This window comes from Neopelma chrysocephalum, unplaced genomic scaffold, assembly GCF_003984885.1.
Source record: "Neopelma chrysocephalum unplaced genomic scaffold, ASM398488v2 Primary Assembly neopelma1_60, whole genome shotgun sequence".
In the NCBI taxonomy this organism is placed as follows: domain Eukaryota; kingdom Metazoa; phylum Chordata; class Aves; order Passeriformes; family Pipridae; genus Neopelma; species Neopelma chrysocephalum.
The window spans coordinates 45,173-66,324 of NW_020897715.1; the positions used below are offsets into that span (position 1 = coordinate 45,173).

A 21,152-nucleotide genomic window follows, 5' to 3' on the forward strand; every position below is an offset into this window, starting at 1 on the left:
TCATCTCCTGCAGGAAAGGAGATCATGCTACATGTGTGTCCAACCAGATAATCCACTGAATTTCTGTCATGAAAATTGTCACCGTAACTGTGTAGATGGTAAATATAAAAATATAATATAAACAACATGGATTGCCACCTCTCAAAGTTTAGGGGAAAAAAAACCAACCAAAAAACCTAAACTAATGAAATAGGGATCCTTGTCTTTGACCTCCAGAAACTGTTTAAAGGTGTCCTGTGAAACACTGTTTTCTACTTGTGAGATTTCCTTTTATTGATATTGACACATGAGTTAGGATGCAGAGTAGCTAGATTTTTTAGGATTGTTAAGTGTGATAAGTTCTTTTACCTTTTTTTTTTTAATTTGGAACTCACTGACACAATGTATTGAGAAAACGGTTTGCAGTAACTTTTTATGTTTAATAAGGATAGTTTCACTAAGATTAGATAAGGTAAAAGGAGATAAGGCATATGAGTTGTCATTCTCTGGGATACTGGCTGACCTTTACAAAATCGACTTTGGAAATATTTCTTGTATTGAAAGATAAATTCTTCTAATAGGGCTTTTTTTACAACTTAAGTATGAGACTGACGATGGGGTTCAGTCGATACTCCCTTCTGTCCATATCAGGACATTTTTTTGCGCTGCTTGTACACATGGTCCTTGATGAAGAAGTGAAATTAAGTGATGTAAAACTCCACTTGGTCCCTTACCATGTGATGCTGCGTGTGTATATGTACACTCACGTGCACGTGAAAGAAAGGGTACATACCAAAATCTGGTTTAATTCAGTGTGTGCTACCCTGTTTTTATGGATTGTCATAGGTGATGACAGTTGAAACATGAAGGGGAGAAATTCACAGAAAATTTTTACTTCACATGTATTGTCAACAAACACAAGACTCTTAGGTTGTATTTACCATTTCCTCAGAGAGTGCCTTGATGTACTTTTTACCCATCTTTCTCTTCATGGTGAGTGAGATGGCTCTCATCTTCTTACTCAGACTTCCTCCATTATTTACTGCTTTGGTTTGTACTGTTTCTCCAATGTCACTTATAGTCTCCAGCTCAGAGATCTGTTTTGAAATAAAAGAGTAAGCAACAACTCACCATGAAAGTAAAATGCAGTGTAGTGGAATAGGAATTACAGGGAAATATTAAGGACACTAATACAGTTAGTAGGATAAAAGTCAGTCATGGCCATTTTCCTGGTAAATCATGTACATAAACAGGTTTGCAGCACACCAGTGTATGTGTGAATGAAAGAAAGAAAATATATTTTATGCTAGAAAATGTTGTTTGCCATTATTTATTGCCCCTAATACAAATAAGAATTGAGGGGATTTTTGCAGGGGTCTTGAAAACAAAAGTGACATATTTGTGGGTTACTTGTAAAGTGCTGGTTACTTTGGGCATGCACTACTGTAAAGTGCACTTTTGTGGTTTTTTGAAAAATTGTTTCTAATCTTCACATCAAGGTGCTAAAGTTTAGGTGTGATTGTCCTGTTCATTTTGGCAAGGCCTCAATCACCCAGACAGGCTCAGGGACACGAGCAAAATTCCCACCAGTGTAAAATGTACACATTAGTTTCCCGATGTTTTTGCATAACTGTCATGGGAAAGTGAACTGAAGAAATTAAAACTTTGTGTTATACAGACCTCAGCTGAATCATCTGTCTTTGATATCGAGTGGTGCCTGAAACGGTCAAAGCTTCCAAAGCTGCTTGTGCGCTGTAAAAGAGGAGAAGACAAACCTTGACTCACTGGTGGTCTTTTGTTCTGTTATTAAGACTTAAATACAACTGTCAAGTCATCTGTTTGTGCTAAAAATTCCTCCCATATCAGTGGACCGTGAACTGCTACATACAGCTAGAAACCAACTAGAAGGTGACTGTGGGGGAAAAAAAATTGTGACTGTACACCCAGAAGCAGAAAAATGAGTAAGAGAAACAATACCGCTTCAAATACTAATTAGGTAATGGATATGATTAGGAGTTCTTCTACATCTATTTCACATTACTCATACTCAGATACCTATGTACTACTTGTAGGCCAGAAACACTGCTGGCTAAGAGCTCGGGAAAAAAGCTGTTTCCATAAATATGATACAAGCTATAGACTCAGGTACGGTGGTATAAATTGTGACAATTTATACAGTGTACTTTTGCAGCTGGAGAAACTATTTATGGTCCTTTTCCAACAGGAATCAGCAAGGACCACCAAGGATTGTAAATACATCTTGTCTAAAATGCATACGTTGCAGAGGGAGTAACAGAATAATCAGGCAGGCCTCGTGTTTTTCTTCTCAATTGTCCAATTAGAATGACTGATTTTTAAACATAAATGGGTACAGTTTTTTCCCGTGTCACAGATTTACTTAGTGGAAGAGAAGCTGCATCACCTGAGCTGTGCACTAAGAGACTGTGAATGGATTGCTCTTACTTCCCTCCAATTTTCACCCTTTCTGCATGCGGATAAGTGGGATGGAAAGGAGGGAAGTGGCACAGCAGATTTTGAGGTGAGAGGTCATACAGAAATACCTGTCAGACATGCCCAGGCAGAGCTGTCTGACACTGAGCTACCCATGGTGGCAAAATGCATAAAATTGGCATTGATGGCAAGTCAGAAGTCCTTTGAAGTGTGGCTCTAATAACAGCCAGAATTTGTACATCTATCCACTCTACAGTGTCTTTAAGAGCTTGTTTTTATGTCTTCACCAATACTCAAAGCTAAATCCAGAATGACTCATTTAAGTACTTCACTCTTCCATACTAAATGAAAATCTTTAATGCAGTATCAGAATTCTTGAGCAGGGTTTACTATTATGTACGATGCAATATCATCTCAGTCTATTTTTGAGCATTCAAAATCCCCCCGGAGGAAAAAAACCCTGAACTAAATAACAAACCACAAAATAAATACATCCTGACTGATTTAATAAGTGATTTCAGACTACCTGTCTAGTACAGCTAAGTACAGCTTTTCCTGTACTTATTCATCCTTTTGCCTTGCCCCCTTGATTTCAGCCAAATTAGTTCCTTGTTCCATTGCTTTCTTCCCCCACCCCCAGCAACGTGAGTCATCTTTTCATTTCCCCCAGGTTTCTAAAGGACCCATTGTGCCCTTTTCACCTGGAATCTCCAGCTACCTCCTTTTGCTTTCCAAAAAGGAACACAAGAGAGCTGTGAGCTCCTGGCTGTACTATTACTATCTTCTTCACCAGGCAAAACTTTCCATGAGGTAGCCTCAGAAGCAACCGAAGTAGATCATCCTTTGGGCAACAAAAGAGGAGGAGAAAAGGACTGTTTTAATGGGCTGTCCCTTTGCCTGCCTTTGCATTGCAGTCACACTAAATGCTGGCATGGACCTGCTTCCAGAGAAGTTAAGGAGAAATCTCTCAGCCATGGGTGTTTCCACCCAGGAAGGACCCCATCTTTTTCAGTCCCTGCTCATAAATCACAGGGTTACTCTCCATATTAGTTCCCTTCTCTTGCATGCAGTCACTTTTAAACTAAACGTAGTTTGCAGAGGAAAAAAAAAATGACAAAAAAAACCCTACAGGAAGCCACGTGAAAATACTTTGTCTTAAAATCTCCATTCAAGAAGAAGAAAATCAGCATCCCCTGGAACACAAATAAAAGCTCCTTGCTGTTATATTTCCCTGTTTTTCCAAACTTATTTATTAACCAGCTTTGCCACCTTCCCCCCAAAAAATTAATGTCAACATAGCAGGGGGAGAGGCCTGAGCACAGACAAATGGAAGAGAAAACTGTACCCACATTTTGGCTCCATGTTCTAAGCAGTGCAGCTCAAGAGAAAGAGAAATAACATTTTTTTTTCTCCCCTACTTTTCTGGGCACATCTAACCTGAAAAATATTTCCAGCCAAAGGTTATTTGAAGAAACTGACCCAGATTTGTGAATATTTTTGGACAAGTAAAATGACATTTACTACTCACCGAGTGGGAAAAAAAAAAAAAGAAAAAAAAAAGAAAAAACCCACACAGCTCTCCTCTTAATTGATTGTAATCTCTCAGAAAATCTCTATTGGCTAAACATTGTGGGTTTGTTTGTTTGTTTTTACCTTGTGAAATTGAAAAGGACAATTTGGATTGCACACTTTAATTTTATCTAAAATTCCCACAAAGAACTTTGCTATCAAGTAGATGAACAATATCCTGTGACAAGGGGTTAGCTCAATAGTATGATATAAAAACACAGCCCCAAGGATTATGGTTCTATTAGACAGGATTAACACCTTTCACTAGCTTGTCAACCCAGCCAAATGTGCCCTGCAGCATGGAGTGAGAGGGATAGAGAGGGAGGCTGGGATTCACAGCAATACTGGGAAAGTATAAAATAATCTCCCACAGCAATCTCTAAACATACACTGACCTTTCTGTTGCATTCAATCACTTCAATATGTCTAGTAGGAATAACTGTATATTAAAGTGCAGATGTGCTGCAAATACTTTAAAAGGAACAAGAGGAAAAACATTGTTTACTGTTGGTGTTACCTATAAACAGCTTGAGCACAGGGAAATCAGTTATTCGTTTTCAACCCTCGAAACAACCTTATATCCTACATGTGCAGAAGCCTTGGGCTATTTCGTAGTGTACTTCAATGTTGCTTCATCCTTATTAAATATTAATAAGGGTTACAGGATGATTTCCACTGTTGTAGATAATGGTCTTGCTGCACTGGAGAGCACTAAATAGGGCTGCTTCAGCAGTTCTCTATACTAACTTTTTCCATTAAGTAATCAATAGGCACCACCTTTTAAAAACATATCCAACCCCATTATACTGATAACGAAAAGCAGATTTAGGAGCTCCTGGCTGCAAAGAGAATGGAACTATTAGTTTCAGTAGTGTCAGTCACTGCATTAGCGTCAGGGAACACCTACTTTGTGAAGATAGGGACAGGCCTTATTTCCAGGTGAAGGGAAGCTTTTAAAGTAAATGCAAAGCTACCAGGAGAAAATACGCTATTGACTTTTGATACCATCCTATAAAGTTAAGTGGTTTTTCTCGCTTGATTCATGCAAGAGCTACCAGTGGATATGTTAAGCAAATAGGAATTTGCTCAGTAATATCTAATGGAGGCATGGGCAGGGGAGAAACAACTGTGTTTTCCCACACAAGGACTGATCAAGTAATTTCTATAAATCAATGCACAAACTTTCATCCCCTCCCTTTCAGTATACCAAATCAGCATAATAAAAAATATCAAAGATGCTTTTCAGCATTTTGAATCCTCCTTCCATCTTCTCCTGTATTGTTTATTCCCTGAAATCCAGGAACTTTAAATAATCCTTTTAAAGGGATAAGTGCTATGTAATTGTTGTTTATTTTAATTTGGACAGTCTGCAGTTGATGGTTGGGTTTGTCTGTAAATACCCTATAATTTTCCCCAGAAAATAGTATGGTATGGTATGCAAATAGTAAAACAACAACAACAGGTTCTGAAATACATGTCTTTCAGTTATAAAACATTCTTCCCTTGTAGGACATATTATAGAAGTCAGATAGTTCTTATGAGAAACTAGTCAGAGCTTCTCTGTGTCTAAAGACAACCTTTGAGCCAAAACTGACAGCAGCTTTCCTGCTAAAAATTCATTATGGGTGATATTCATCTCATGTTTTCCATTGGGCAATTCATGGTGCTCAGAGATCTGGTTCCCTGCTGTGAGAAATTCTGGCCCATTATATTTTGCTTCAATTCCTATTCAGAATATCTCTTAAGTCCAGCATGATGCAATGGCTTTGCACTGACCCTCTCACACAAGTCAATCTTTTCCAGTTCCTCCATGCATTTTCATTTTTAGCTTCCATTCACCCTCAGACTACCCAAACTGTGTGAGCTGTATAGGGGCAAATGTGGTCACCAGGAGTAACAAAAAGGGAACTCAGCATGTTGCTCAATTTCCTTGCCTGCCACAGACACTTGTCTTCTTCCCTCTCTCTTGGAAGAAGCCACAGCAGCCCTCAAAAGAACAGCCTGTTCTTGATGCTCTGATTGATGGAGACAAGTGGAGATCAAAATTTGGTTCATTTCTTCTATTCTCTAATGGTCCTAGTCCCTACTCTGAAAATGAAATTAAGAGTTACCAAGTAGGGATGAATATTTCTGCTCTGCTAGCTTATCTTGTTGCACAGATAATCAAAAGAATTGTCTCCTACTTTCCCAGATGGCAAGATGGCAGTTTTTAGCTTTTTGGGTGTTCTGTGGAAAAAAAAACAAACAACCAACAAACCCCAAACAACACCACTACCAAAAATCCCCTCACTTCTGTATAAAGAATGAGAATTTGCATACAAGGTTAAGCAACTCTCCAAGGAGTAAGAGAAGCAACAAAAGAGAAGACATCACGACCTTTCTACTACAGGGATTTTTTCCTATTTACACATTAGTTACACATACAGAACTTCTGAGCAATCTATTAATATAACTTTATGGCCCACACGAAACATGGCCTAAACCTTATACTTCACCAGTCAAAAGCAATAAAAAAGATACATCTTGTTCTTGCTAACTCAAATACAGTAATCTACTGAATTGGCATTTTTAACTGGCTTAAAAATGACTCTATAATTTTATCGTGGCCTGGTATTCAGTAACTGCATGGAGGTGGGGAGAGAGGGGAGCAAAGTGGACTTTGAGCAAAACTGCCTAATTTTAATGACGGGAAACAACTGGAAAAGAAAAGCTGGATTAAATAACGAGTTAATCGTACTTAACACCCCTCCAGGTGAACAAACTATGCTCTCCAAAGTAAACACTGAGCAGCTGTTTTATCAGTACCTCTATCTGGTACCAGCCTCGGTCTCTCAAGCCTAGGGTTCCGCTGACATGAAGCACGTAGTTCCAGATAACCCAGCCAGCACGTCAGAGTTTCCACCAGAAACCCGTCTGGAGTGCTTTCAAGGGGCACCTCGCACAGGGCAGGCCCTGGGGCAGCTGAGAGCAAGGGGGAAACTACCATTCCTGAAGTTAAACGACACTGAGATAGCTTGTAAGGTCTGTAAGTCTTCCTCAGGAAGAGGCAAGCCATGTAGGATGTCTGAGCAAAACGGCAATTTCATCTGGCAAAAACTGTGCTGTGTTGATTAAACAAGTTTGTGAGGAACTAAATAAGGAAGTAATTTAAGAAACGTCAATCTTAACAGTAGGAAAGTTTTGTGCAAGTGAGTGTTGCAAAATGTGCAAGGGGGGAGAAGGGATCTGACTCCTCTTTCTTTAAATGAACATTGACCCTGAATTTTGAGCTCCATTGTTCCTGCCCAGTTACTGCAGAGCACTCTCAGTTCCCGGTGAGAAAAGTCACTCCAAGTGCTCTTCTGGCAGTCTGTCCAATTCTGGGAGTGTGCACACAGGTATTTGCAATAATTATGTAATTAAGACTTTATTATTTATATGACATTTAATTAAAAGTGACTTTCAGTGGCACACAAAACCATGAAAGGAAAATGACTTTAAAAGAAGGTTAAGGATGTGTGACAAACTCAAAGGAGCTATGAAAATGACAGTTAAGGATTTGGCATGATGTGCACTTCTACCTCCCTGGTATCCTTTTTTTTACCCTTGATTTACACATGGGCAGAAACATCATTGAGGGATGAGCCTTGAAATCCACCCTCCACAAAACCATCACTGCAGTAAGGGGAGCGCTGCCTGACAAAAGATTGGTTAAACACTACGTAAGCATTGTGGGCTTTGATCTTTAATCTCTTAAGTACCAACATCTTTCCTCTCCTGAAACTTTCTCCTCTTCAAACCAAATGAATTGGCAGACGAATTCTCATATTTTAAAACCAAATCACCTAGCTTCAATTAAAGTCCTTCCCCTGCTTACTTATACAGCGTGATTTTATTAATGCTGTGTGTTATCTAGGTCCTGACCTTGCAGGGTTTGGTTGGATTTCTTGTGCGAGAGAAATTACTCACAAGCACGTTTGCAGGCTTTCAGTGAAGACAAAAATACTTATTTGCCCAATGATGAACTTAGAAGAACACAGCCCCCGAGGGCTCAGTTTAAAAGGGACCCTCGTGCCTGTTCAGCACACCCGGAGCAGGGCAGCCACCACACTGCCCCAGAGGAGCTGGGAATGTGACTGCCATGAATGCTCAGCAGAAGAGGCAATGAAGAGCCTACACATGGATCACACTCAGAATAGCCTGGAGAGACACAGCCTGCCTCAGGGGTTTCCTGTTCCTTTTGGAAAGCCGAGGAGTGGCTACAGCTGCCGACTGTAGCGCGCTCACCTACCCACTGCGGAGCGGAGCAACACAGGACAGGCAGAAAATACTCCTGCCTGGTGAGACAGTGGTTTGGTCAGAGCCTCTCAACTTGACCATTGCACCACAAGATCCTCCACAGGGATTATTTCAGTGGCAGCAAGACCTTCCTTGCCTACGTCATGCTTTGCTCGCACATATCGTGGGAGCTGTCCTGCCTCCAGGGAGTCACCAAGGACACAAGGCAGCTTGTGCATTCCTTGCCAAGGAGAAGCACATTTTCAGTGGAAGGTGTTCCTTCAAATGACCTTCTAGATGGAAACAAGATTAAAAAATAACCTCTAAGTCACAGTCAAATCTGACCATCCCAAAAGCTCACTTGTTTTTGGTTTTTTTCTGAAGAGTAAGCAAACTTTAGAAAACCCTTATATAAGTTTTACTGCCATACTGCAGTCTTACCCTTGACAACAGGTAATAACCAACAATCAGCTAATTCTAAGAAACTTGGTGGAGAGGGGGAGAAAGAAAGTTAGTTTTTATTACTTTTAAATGAGTGTTTGATACATCGTGTTGGTTCCCCTGATTAATGTTCACAGCAAACTCAGCCATTGGAGTTGTAATGTTTCTGCAAGCTTCCCTACAGCAAAGCTTAGCCATTAATTCAGTGGCATATGTCAGCTCAGCAGAGCAAGGTCACTCTTCTCTTTCAAGGGGAACCTTTTTAGAAATAATAAAACTGACAGAAAGTTCTTTTTTGCATGCTTTATGTCACCTGAGGTTGAGTGCTGCAGTTAATATCACAGAGCTTATAAACATTCCCATCTTCAGCAGTCTCCAGCCCCACCAGGCTCTTAGAACCTCAACTTTTTTTTTTTTTTTAAAGTAACATAGTGACAGCTTTATGTGGGGCAGATATACAGTATGTAATCCTAAATGAGTAAAAAGTAAGTAAAAAATGAACAAATCTTTTCTTAGGCTTTTTAGAGGAGAAATTTTGGAAGGCACTGAGGACTGCTGATACTGCAGTATGCACTTAGGATGTTAGTGCTTAAGAGAAAAGATGTAGGATTAGGGAATTTGTCTCCATAGATGCTTGCATCTTTGTATAAAGGGAGGAAATTTTAAAATGCTACTGGTCCACCTTGTTTCCATGTCACTGTTAGCTGATACTGCAGGCTGGAAATCTGTTTAGGCATGCGATGTAAAGATAACACAAAGTTAATTGATCTATTTATAGAATAATTTTGAATTTGTAAGAAAATAAAAATGTGCTAGTTGTCTGTTATGATAACTAATTGCAACTGGAACTTATTTATGGGGGTACAAATATTATGGAACATGATAAACAAACTAACTAGCTGAAGAATAAGATCCAAACAATAGGCCATTTTTTTCCCCCTCATTATCTCTCTTCAGACATCCTGACTGCACTTGATTAATGAATCCATAGTGAGATTAGCTGAAATTGCCTTAATGGAGATGCACTACAGTAGAGAAGCAAAATTCAGTGCAGTATCTATCATCAGTCACTGTGAATTTTCGTGTTTCATCAGATCTATATGTCCATTTATTTAAATTATTTTTATCTTGAAAAACAAAACAAACAAACCAACAAACAAATAATATATTCATTATAGTGGGTTAACTTTTGACTCCTTTGAAATGTAGACCAAAGTCACCATTTTTTCCCTTTCATGTATCCTCCCTTGTCTGAGTTCCAGTGTTGGCTTATTGTCATAACTTATTGTTGTAAGTTATCCTTATTGTGCAGTTGAAGAAAGACATGTGGCACTTCATTGAAACCTCTCAGGCTTCAAAAACTGGACATGGCTTGCACAACTTATGCCTGGGAATCTAAAATATGCTCCTTGGAAATTTGAACTCATAAAATAAGTTCAGTAACCTTTAGTTTTTGGACAACTATGGAACTGAAAGAAGGTTGCCAGCTCAGGCTTTCCATGTGACTGGGGACTAGGTAAGAATAATTCTTAGTCCAGAAGTTAGGATGTGTTAAATTCTGGGTTATCTTTGTAGCATAAGCTCTATAACTGCTATCCCAGGAAAAAAATCTAGTCATCTGAAGACGAGATAGCATCCTGATACTGTTCAGTTCATATACCAGAAAGGAATGAATACAATCAACAGCTCCCTGGGGTACTGGGCACAGCAAATGGTACCGCTATGGGCACATCACTTCCCCTCTCTCCATATGATTCTCTGTGGCATGGGGTTATGACAATCACAGTTCAGTGGAAAACTACAGCTTCATTTCATGAAAAACAAATGTAGCAGGTGCATGAAGCGTGTTTTCCTTTCGACACATGACAAAATTGAGACTGAGCTCTTCCCCCCCACTCTCCTCCTGCAATCTCCATGAAAGCCGCACGCAGTTGAGAGACACCAATGAGGTGCTGCTACTGAGGCAGAGACAGCAGCGAGGCCTTCAGGGTGTCCTTTGAATCCCAAATTCAAGGCCATATTCCAAATCCTACTGAAATCACCCCTATCACTGCAAAGGGGTTTGTCCCAGCTACAAGGCTTTAAGTTTTCACAAACAGGTGGGAAGATGTTGCCTCTTCCCATTCATTCTCATACCGGCTAAAATCCCATATACAGAGTTTTCAAACATTTTACCACAATTACCAAGACACATTAATCAAGCAAATATAAATTCCATTACAGAGACAGGAAGAAAATAATGGAAACAAGCCAATAGACAACATCAGAAAAGGCTTGCCATGTGCTTGCGACTAGAGCTGAATGCCTGCTCAACCATCATCAGTCATTTCATGCACCCTCTACGCAGGTTCTGAGCTTCTCATCCATCAGTGAATCATGTCTCCTTTGCCGCTCTGTGAAGAGGTTTTTATACTGAACATCTGATCTTAAAGAAGGAGGCAGACAGACAGAAATACAAGAGAAAAACAGCACCACTGTGGCGAGTGAAAGCAGTTCATGAGTGGTAAAGCTTAGCATCCACTTTGCACAGGTGAAGGCAGCAGAGAGTCAAGCTGAGTGAGCTCATTCAGCTGTCTCAGCCACTTTGTCATCTCACCTTCACACATCTGCTTTTGGCTGTGCTGTTGCTAAGTGGAGCTGATTTCTTTATCTCAGGGCTGTGGGCCGTCAGTGACAAAGCTCCATCTCTATCTCAAACATAATGGTAGAGGGCAGACATGAAACTGCACCATAGCTTTGCCATGTTTTCTGGTTGAACAGAACTCCTCTAGCATTTATCTTGTCTGTGAGAAACACTGTGGAAAAATCTAAAGCCAAGTACTCAAGTATTCCAGTAACCTCATGTCTCACTTCTCTTTCCACATACCTGAAAGAACAACAAACTTTCTGAATGAGGTCAACACGACCAAGGAGAGGAACTTCCAACTTCCTACAGTTCTCAGGGAAGTAACCACTCAGCATCTCATGGAAATCAAGTAAAGGAGTGTGAGGTTATATGGTGGTTCTTGTGACAATGATAAAAGAGATAAAGACATAGAAGAGTAGGAATGGGACTAAAACTCCACTCAGAAGACATAATGGAGTTATGCAAAACAGGAGGTCGATCTTCTTCCCAGAGAAAACTTGTCAACTTCAGTGCTGGGTGATGATTAGAGATAAAAGACCATTTGCTGTTGACATTCAGCTTATCAGAAAGGTGCCAGAAGATGCTATGACTGGCAATTAAGCAGCCTGAGGAATGTGTGCAGGTAAAGTCATTATCCAACTGTAAGACCCCAAGTCTGGAGCTATGAGTTGTTCAGACCCAATAATTAATATAATAATTCAGTGTCTCACACCAGCTTTCTGTGTATCCATGTAATAAACTGAAGAGGGCCAAGGAAAAAAAGTGGCAGTAAGGTATATATCACATATAGTCAAAGAAGCAACTTTCCTGAAGCAGTCTCCAGACTCTTTCCTAAGGAGGAATTTCAGCCCCAAGTTTGAGAAGAAGAAAAATAGTAAAAACGTAGTGTTGGGTGCACTGTAAGTGGAATAGGATTTTTTAAAAAGCCAGAAAGGTAAGAGCAAGCATGTATGCAGAAGAGTTTTCACTTGGGAAAAAAGGTAGGTTGTCAGTCATCTACCTGTGGAGTAACAACACACATACAGCATACCTCTATCTGATGCACGAGACAAAGATTTCCAATAGGATGGTTTAAAGGATGTAACACTTGCTAAATATTCAGAGCATATATAATCTGTAGCCTGGTGCCAAGCAGCAAAATGTCTAGCAAAAACACTGACACTGATAATTTGTGGAACAGAGTATAACTATTTCTAACAGCTGTAGTAACCCTGCTTTGTTGCAGCCTTCCAGAAGATAAAGGTTAAGGGATATTGTGATTACAGAGACCTAGAAGACTTTTTTTTCCTTTCTCAGGATTGGGTATTCCCAGCGGTTTCTGCCCACACACCAAGGGGTTGTTTCCTCTGGATGAAGTGTGTGTAGCTATCCACAAATTCCTTAAACTAGCTGCCAAGAGATGGCTTTATAATGACTTCAGTCATTTTGCTGTGACAGAGGTTCCTAGAAGAGCATTGAAACTACAGAAAACTGTAGGCCACATCCTCTGCCAGTCCTGCCCATACATACCTACTGATCTTTTTTCCCAGCAATGACAGACATCCTGGCCAATGTTTAATTTGGGGTATTCTGGGTTTCCTAGAAACACAATATTAAAGTCAACTGCTTTACAAAGCTAATTAAAGAATTGGAAGACAACTAAATGCTGATTTATGTCACTTTGGTAGTTGTGCTATGTATTTATCAGAGAGTACAGTTATAAATGATGTAGTTTCTAAAAATGGCTGGATAAGATTCTTCAGACGTACCTCTTGAAATGCTCTTACTTGCTTAGGAAAACAAACACAGAACTGAACTGGATTTGTTACTCTAAGCAAAATGAATATTAATGTGTCAATATTCCCCTCAGGAGATTTGCTCTCACTTGTTTTAAAATATTCTGCTATTAAGGACTTAAGCCTGGTTAGTGAAGGAAAACCAAGACAGGGAAGAAATAAGAAATTACCTGAATATTGTGCAAGGTTGGTTGAAAATTTAAAAAGTGGTGTAATCAAGGGAACACACAAAAGATGTCAGTACTGGACCAGCCCACAGATCTCATTTTTGCTTTGACACAAAACCTAGTCAAGAGTTATGTGAGACCTCTATGAGCCTGTGTCTTGATGTAAGCATCAAAATGTGGAGTCTGGCCATCCTATTCAGCCTCCTGCCAAGGGGCAGGTGAGGGATGGCTGTTCTTTCCCCACAAAAACTCTGGACCCTGACTTTCTGGTGAGAAAACAAAATTCCCCAAATTTCAAGACCTTACTAAAAGAGATATGCTAACATATATGTTAAGACACAAACAACTTTCTGAAACCGCTGTTGAAAAAAAAAAAACTATCTGATGAGCAAGAAGCAAGATGATAATATAAATGAAGAAACAATAGCAGAAGTAAGAGGAGCAGTAATATGATTGTAGAGCCTTCCATTCACAGAAGGAAAATAACCCAAGGTTAACTCTAACCTTGTTCTAGTTTTTTATGAAGCCTAAGGGAGACAGAAAGCACCTTCTGAAGTGTCACCTGTAATCCCTTCCTTCCCCATCTAGACATACATGGTTATTACAAGTATCATTTTTTCTTTCTCTGAACCCTCCCTGATAAAGGCCCACAGGTATTTACACTATAAACCAGGTTCTTGAAAATACTTCCCAGATGTTGTCATCTGTTTCTGCTTATTTAACAGAGTTCAAATGGATTTTGACAAACAGTCTTTCTTCAAGAGGCAGTGCAGTAAAGACCTTTAATGACAGAACTATGTGTCATCTTTGCCCATAAGCATAAATTTGCACAGCGGGCAGTACGGTGAAAACAGCTTATCATCAACTCATCACCTCTCATCATTGTTAGAATGAAATGCAAATGGAAACGAACATCACTTCAGTCGTGGTTGTGAAAATTAGCATCTGTGACATTAGCAGTGCCTCATTTATTATGCACTCGAAATTTCAGGGGAAAAGAAAAGAATATAAAACTTCATAACTCTACCAGTCTTTACCTTTGAAATAAAATTAAAACCTTCAGCTTTCCTCACTCAAGGATAAATCCTAGTTAATATTCATTAACACTGAGCAATCTCTAGACTGCAGATCTTGTCCTACAGAAGATCTAATTATGCCTTGAATTATTTTTGGTGTTTAGGTTTGCTGTACCTATTTTCTATTTTCTTTTCTTTAACAAGTATTCCCCATTGGAGAGGCACAAGCCACTGTCTGAGAAAAATACAGCACCAAAAAACTTGCTTATAGCATCTGTCTGCACTACAGGCTCCAAACACTTAGGCAAGCGATAAACTTTACTCAGATAATCCCACTGAAATCAATGGGATCACAGCTAATTTATTCATTTAAGTGTTTTCAGAACCAGGATCAGGCCTTCTGTGAAGAATATATAAAAAGGGGAAATTCTGGCCTCAAGTCTATGGCAAAAATGTGCATTCATTTCTGTGAAGTCAGGGTTTCATTTAAAGCTTATAAAAAAATAAAATTACTGGCATGAAATCATACTATGGAACAAATCTGCATATTAAAATGTTTCCTCCCATTGGATTTGTCACTATTATCTCATAACCCTGAAAACAAATAAAGCTTTATCACCTAAGTAAGTGAATATTGATTTAATTAGAAGCTTGGACATATTTTTGCCTAAACAAAATGCAGAGGCATTGACCCTGAATTGTCTCACACACCAGAAGTAAGCTGAGTTTAAAGCACCAAGCACATTTGGAAGCAGAATAAGGAAACAAAAAACGTCTCAAACCTTTAGCATAAACACAGATCAACTGTCATGTAGAATAATGACACAAGACTTTCTTCAGTCAAGCCAGAAAAAAATGGCACAAAGTCGTCTTTCCTTCATGTTGAAGTAAAGCCAAGAATCATCAGACAGTTCTCAAGTTTGCTGTGTCCAGAGGAATGTCAGAGAGAGAGAGAGAGAAAGGAACAGGTTCTGCCCAGCACATTATGTCGTGTGAAGTGGGCAAGACAACGCAGGGATGTTTTACAGATTATTTGCACCTGGTCAAACGTGTAAAACAGTGCAAAGTGGAATGCAGAGTATCTGTGAAATTCTTTAAGGGTGTTTTATTTGTATGGTGCTGCCTGAAGCCTATACAAAAGAGAAGACTGTACAGTTTCTTTGAATATTTTTTCTTTCCGTTGTTCTAAATCTGCTTCATTCCATTCCCCAGATGCACTGACATTCGTAACATCATAAGGGTCAAAGAGGCTAAAATCCAGGTGTTTTCAGAAGTCTTTCCTTCATCCTCCCAAGTCAACTGCTCTCCTCCTCCCCAGCTGTCTGAGGGGTGGTGGGACAGACTGCACAGACCCACAGCTGAGACACATCTAGTAAAAGCAACCCCCTCTGCTTTCCTGCCCTGCAACAAACACTCCAGCAATGCACATGTTCTCCCTGCAGTGAGCTGAGTCCAGCCATCAGCGTGACCAGGAACCTCGGGGCTTTGTGCAAGACCTGGTTTGTTTGACCTCACTTGCCCACAAATAATTCCACAGCTCAGAACAGCCACACCATGTAAACCAAGCTGTGTCTCATCTGGCAGAAATGAAAGGAGGGCAGGTAAGGACTCCCTTAAGGAAGGGATGGAAGATGCACAGGCTCTGCCGTGAGAGAAAATCATTTAAGGTCCTGCGTAGACAGATAGGTTAGATTAGATAGGCTTGAAATAGAGAGCTTAGCCCTTCAATTGGTTGAATTTCTTCAATATTAAGCAGGATAATTTTAACCCTTAGGACTTTTTCTTTATAATTCTGTTACCTGGGATCCTCAGCTGATGTACAAGGTACAAACTTACAGTTCCACAATAGTAATGCAACTACATTAGTACAATAGTAATGCAAATGCTTAATGTTTGCAAAGGATCAGAATCCTTCCATGATCTCTTTTGAAAGCATTTCCCTCCCATTTCTCTCCCAGTTTTCTCTTGCATGACACCAGGTGTAGATGGGCTTTTTTGCCTAACAATGAATGTTTATTTATATAGTTTACATAAAATGCTTTCAGTAGTTATATGCATATCCATGCATACAAAAAAGCTGCCAGACATTCAAATAAGTTATTAGCATGACTGCAGCACTACTGAAATCCTGCTGCATAACCGAAAAAACTACAACCATACTATTTCATGGCACAGGATCAAACTGTCATAGCAGAAACTGAGAGTCCTAAGATAGACTTTTTATCTATGCAGCACTTACCACGTCTGCAGAAGTCCCTTAAGCACCACAATAGTAAATAAGTAAGGTAAATGCATTGTACACAGAGAACTGACAATTAGATACTGCAAACTTGTATTACTGCTGGACTAGTCATTTGTCCACCACTATGAGGGGCTTTATACTGGGAGAGTGAATTGCCTCGAGAAGGGCTTTAACACCAGCTTTGCATCGTATTCCTTCATCCCCATCCAAAGGCATAACTGGATGCCAAAATTCTTCACATTAGAAAGTAATAAAACCAAAGGGATTAAAAAGAAAATCTTGGTAAAATATTTGGATTAATGCACAGAAGTTCATACAGTTGTGATTATGACAATCAGTAACCATGATTAGGATTCAGTTACCTAAAAGGATCATTTTGGTGTCCTCTTTGAGGTCTAGGGTAGCAAACCTGATTTTCATTTAACATTCCAGACCTTATGGCTCTCCCACAGGTCTTGTGCTGGCCCCGTGTGCATGTGTTGGAGACACTGGGATGTTTAAGCTGCCTAAAGGCAAGGTGAGGTAGCCCATGACCTCCACAGTGACAGTGGAATCCTGACCTGTGAGCATGAGGAGGTACCAAATGTTGCCTGCTCGGAGCAGGGGCAGCCAGAACATGATCTGGGGAAGTCACTTGTGAAATCCTCTAAGTTCTGTCAGGAGGTAAGGACCTGTGCCCCATCTTACCCAATTCTGCATTAAGCAAGCTAAGTATTTACGTTGCTTCCGTGGGACAAGTTTCAAAATGTGCTACAGCAAAGTCAGATTTCTATTCTATGCAAAGTGGGGCTCTTTTCTCCAATGCCCTGTTTGAGAATAGCATATTGAGCAAAAGCACTCTCGTCATGGAAAGTTTACACAGCTCTGTGCAAAAGTGGGCCAACAGGAGGTGAAGTGTCTCAAAGAACACTCCTGAGACAGAAAGACATCCTGAGACACTTCACCAAGACCTTTCCATTTTTGTAAACACTTACAATAAGACAAAAACAGCGCAGCAAAGTCAGCAGCTGTGACACTCAGCCAAGTGGTTAGACTCCTTTTGTCCCTGCTTTACACATACAGTGAATCAAATCCATGAGCATTATGTACATATACATATATATAATTGAGAAGCCACAATGCCAGCATTTTAATAGCATGGAATGAATTAATGAATGGATAACTGTGAAGGAAAAAAAAAATTAAAAATGAAAATCAGACTATTGTTGAGGAATGTTTTATTCTGGAAGAAGAGAGTGACCAAAACTGGCTTTTGAAAATATTTAGCACACAGGAAAACAAAGCCTATCCACAGAGTCTTTCATGGTCATTTCTTGTTTAATCTATAGTGTAATTAGGTATTAATTATAATTCTTCCCTGCCATTAAAAAACAGTATGATGATTGAACAGAAGAAAATGCACACCAAACCAACCAGTGCAATGCTTAAAAAAACCATTTGTGTATGGGAAAATGGATTCAAAATTGCTTCAAATCCATGAAAAACCCCCCACATTAATTTTAACTATTAATGAGTCATAGTTTAAAACTGCAAGCACAATATGCAAAAGCCAATGCTGTGTAAAACCAGAAGATTCTTGCTGGAACAGTGTCTGCAATAATCTTTTAGAACACAGAAGTCACTAAGGGAGGTGTATTCTCAAACAATGAGAAGATGGGTCTGTAAACTAGGAGATGCCGAATTGCTGGGAACAGAGATATACTAAAAGACTCTTCTAATCTCTTTGTTAAATTTTCAGCACTGATAAACTGAGGCAGAAATGGATAATGAAGCCCTCAGGTCAAGCAGTAGCCATTTCACTTCAGCCTTACAACACACATGTACAATACAACACGCAGAGGTCATTTTGCACTCAATGCAGGGACTGAAAATAAATTTCTAGCACAGGACACATTGATATGCCTCTTGCAAAACTCTCACTTCCTTTCTTACAATTCCAGATTGTGGAAAGTGTCCATTGTAGCACGTTATCAATTTATTTAGAGTATTTCATTCAGGCTGAATTTTAATAATTCCCAGAGAAATGAAGATAACAAACACTAATTGTCAAGTACCCTCTCCTCCTTTGGTTATGGTGATGCAAAAGCAAATTTATTAAAGTAAGGAACAAATGTAATAGCTTTTCTAATTCTTCACCAATTCTCACACTCTTTTCTGGGACATCATCAATTTATCATAGATCAAAGGGAAAGAGGGGATTTTATGAGCTCCTCTGTTAAAAGACTGATAAAGAACTTAAAATAATAGACAAAGTCCAGGACTCTTTAGCACAGCTATAGCAGCTTCACAGTGATGATTCCTTGAATTGGATCCTTACTATTATGAAGTGAGTATATTCAAATAGATTCCTGAGGTTATAGCACTGAGGCACTCACTAGCCCATCAGGAAATCCTGAAACTAGGATTTAAAAGGAAAGCCTCCTCTTAAAAATTGGTAAATTGGTAAAAATTCCTGCTATTGTTCATTGACAACAAAAATTGAACACCCTTACCTTTGGCTTTTGACTTTTCTCCTTATCGGACGCGTTAGATGGTTTTCTCTTCAACATGTTTAACCCACGTTTATCCAGAGGATGTGCAACCGCTACTGCCTTGTGACCAAACTAAGTGCAACAGGGGGTACTACAGACGTGTACATTGGTCACTTCCTCGTTCTGTCAGGATGTGACTTCATGCAGCTGCTTTGTTGCAATGGGGGAGTAAACTGAACACTTTGTTTGGGGAGGGGGTGAGGAAGGAGGGGAGGAAGTGACGGGGACAAGAAAGAGAGAGGTGCACCAAGGAGACGAGTTGAAAATGAGGATAGGGTTCAAAGTGAGATATGCTTTAAAACTTATCTGCTTCTGGGTCACCATCAGGCCTCAGTAAGACTTTGGACAACCTCAAGAAAATCATCCTCTTTTCCTCTCTTACTTTTCCCCTCTCAACCTTATGGCACTAACTGAACCTTTATTTCATCGTGTGTTGGGACTCAGTTGTGAAGAAGGTGTGCTGATGTTCAGAGGACCAAGGGATATTATTGCCCAGCAGATCTGCACTGTACTGTGGGTGTGTGGTCCAACTAGTCCCTAACACCTCCCCTCCTCTCTTAGTTCTACAGTAATGCAACAAAAGCAGTGAGATTAAAGGTCACTGTTTGGTAGAGAAGGGAAGTATCTAAAGCCACCTTTTTCTTTTGTGTGGTGAAATAATTTTTTTGTCATTCATCACAGGATTTGGACTCCCTGAAACAGCACTTTTCAGTCCTCTGCTGTCCTTGATTTGCTGACAAAGTCACAGGGAGAAAAGGCAAGTCTTACAACAGAAGGCTTACAACAAAGAGACAGAGGAGAATGGCAGAGGTCCTTTACACCCTCTTGAAAAACAGCCCAGAGGATAAAGGGAAGTGGAAGTATTAAGATAGCTTTGAATTTCTCCTTCATTTTGCTTGATATTATTTGCCAAAGACAAACAAATAAAAGTCTTGAGTATTCTAAGTAAAACTTATTTGTTGTGAATCATAGGTCACAAAACCTGAAACTATGAAACACTCCCAACTTTTTGCTGAAAGATGGAGGCGAATTCTCAATTTCAAAACCTCAAATTTTTTGAGCCACCCACAGAGTTTCAATTAAACCTTAATTTAAGATTACTACAAATGAAAAAGAAATTTATTTCTCTAAATTGCAAGACAAATTTCAAGTAAGTGTCAAGAAAAAACTTTGGTAATTTTTTTTTCAAAATTTTGATAATATAATTGCCAATTATTTTTTTCCAAATGAATATATTCTAAGCAGCCTTTACTCCTAAGTTGTGCATAAATAAAAGCACTTTTAAAAAAGCACTTCATTGTGGAGGTCTCTTGCACCAAATAAAATTTCCAAAGTCCTTGTGAATCCAAATACACAGTGCACAGGCCTTTCTTTCTCTATGTCATTCTTTTAATATTAGATTTGATGGAACTCAAATTTCAAGGAAAGCTAAAACAAGAAACCATCGAAAGTGAAACCACAAAGAATTGATGGTTGAAAGCTGGTAAGAAATGCACAGGTCTTACTTCTTATTTCTTAGAATTGCCTTTCCCAGTCCCATAAACACTTCTAACCTTTTGTACATGCATGAGAAGACAGTGGTAGATAGACAAGTAGTCTCTTGGATTAATTGCTCTCTTCTTCCTCCTCTACCATATGAGTATGCCAAGGACATGCTTCTCAGATGAATTCCTACTTCATTTTGCTCTTTGGACTTCTAAGTAAAGGTTTAAGAACAGTTTTGGAGGGTTTCTTGGATTTTGATGGATGGGCAACTGAATGCACTGAGACCAACTGATGAAAGAATAATTATTATATGCTAATGGTATTATGAGGTTTTCCTTTCCAGGCCTTCTAAGAATGGGGTTGGTAAGAAGTGGGGGAGGAGGAACTGGAGTTAAGGTACTGAAATTCTGTCAAATATAACAAAAAACTCTCCAGGCTAGTGGGTTGCAATGGAGTGTGTTGAACCTCAACCCATTAACCAAGATGTTTCACTTCACATTTAAATCTGAGCTACACTAATTTAAAACAGAGTTAAATGTGGGGATTTTCATTATTAAAAACAACATATTAATCAGAGTTCATAATAATTGATATTATTAATAATTAATTATTA

General features: G+C 39.4%; 1 protein-coding gene across 5 annotated transcripts in view; it reads right to left on the reverse strand.

Annotated features, from left to right (window-relative positions):
* LOC113966623 (SAM domain-containing protein SAMSN-1-like) overlaps nucleotides 1-21,152 on the reverse strand; it is an 88,091-nt gene that overhangs the window by 16,492 nt on the left and 50,447 nt on the right. For 2 of the 5 annotated variants that reach the window (XM_027681540.1, XM_027681539.1), the window contains 2 exons: nucleotides 1,660-1,731; nucleotides 921-1,076 (listed from right to left, as the gene is read on the reverse strand). In XM_027681540.1, the coding sequence (XP_027537341.1) occupies nucleotides 921-1,076; nucleotides 1,660-1,731 (228 nt within the window). Of the gene's footprint in view, nucleotides 1-920; nucleotides 1,077-1,659; nucleotides 1,732-3,131; nucleotides 3,151-19,015; nucleotides 19,153-21,152 lie in introns of those variants that run through there. The other 3 variants (XM_027681541.1, XM_027681543.1, XM_027681542.1) reach the window with 3 other exon arrangements.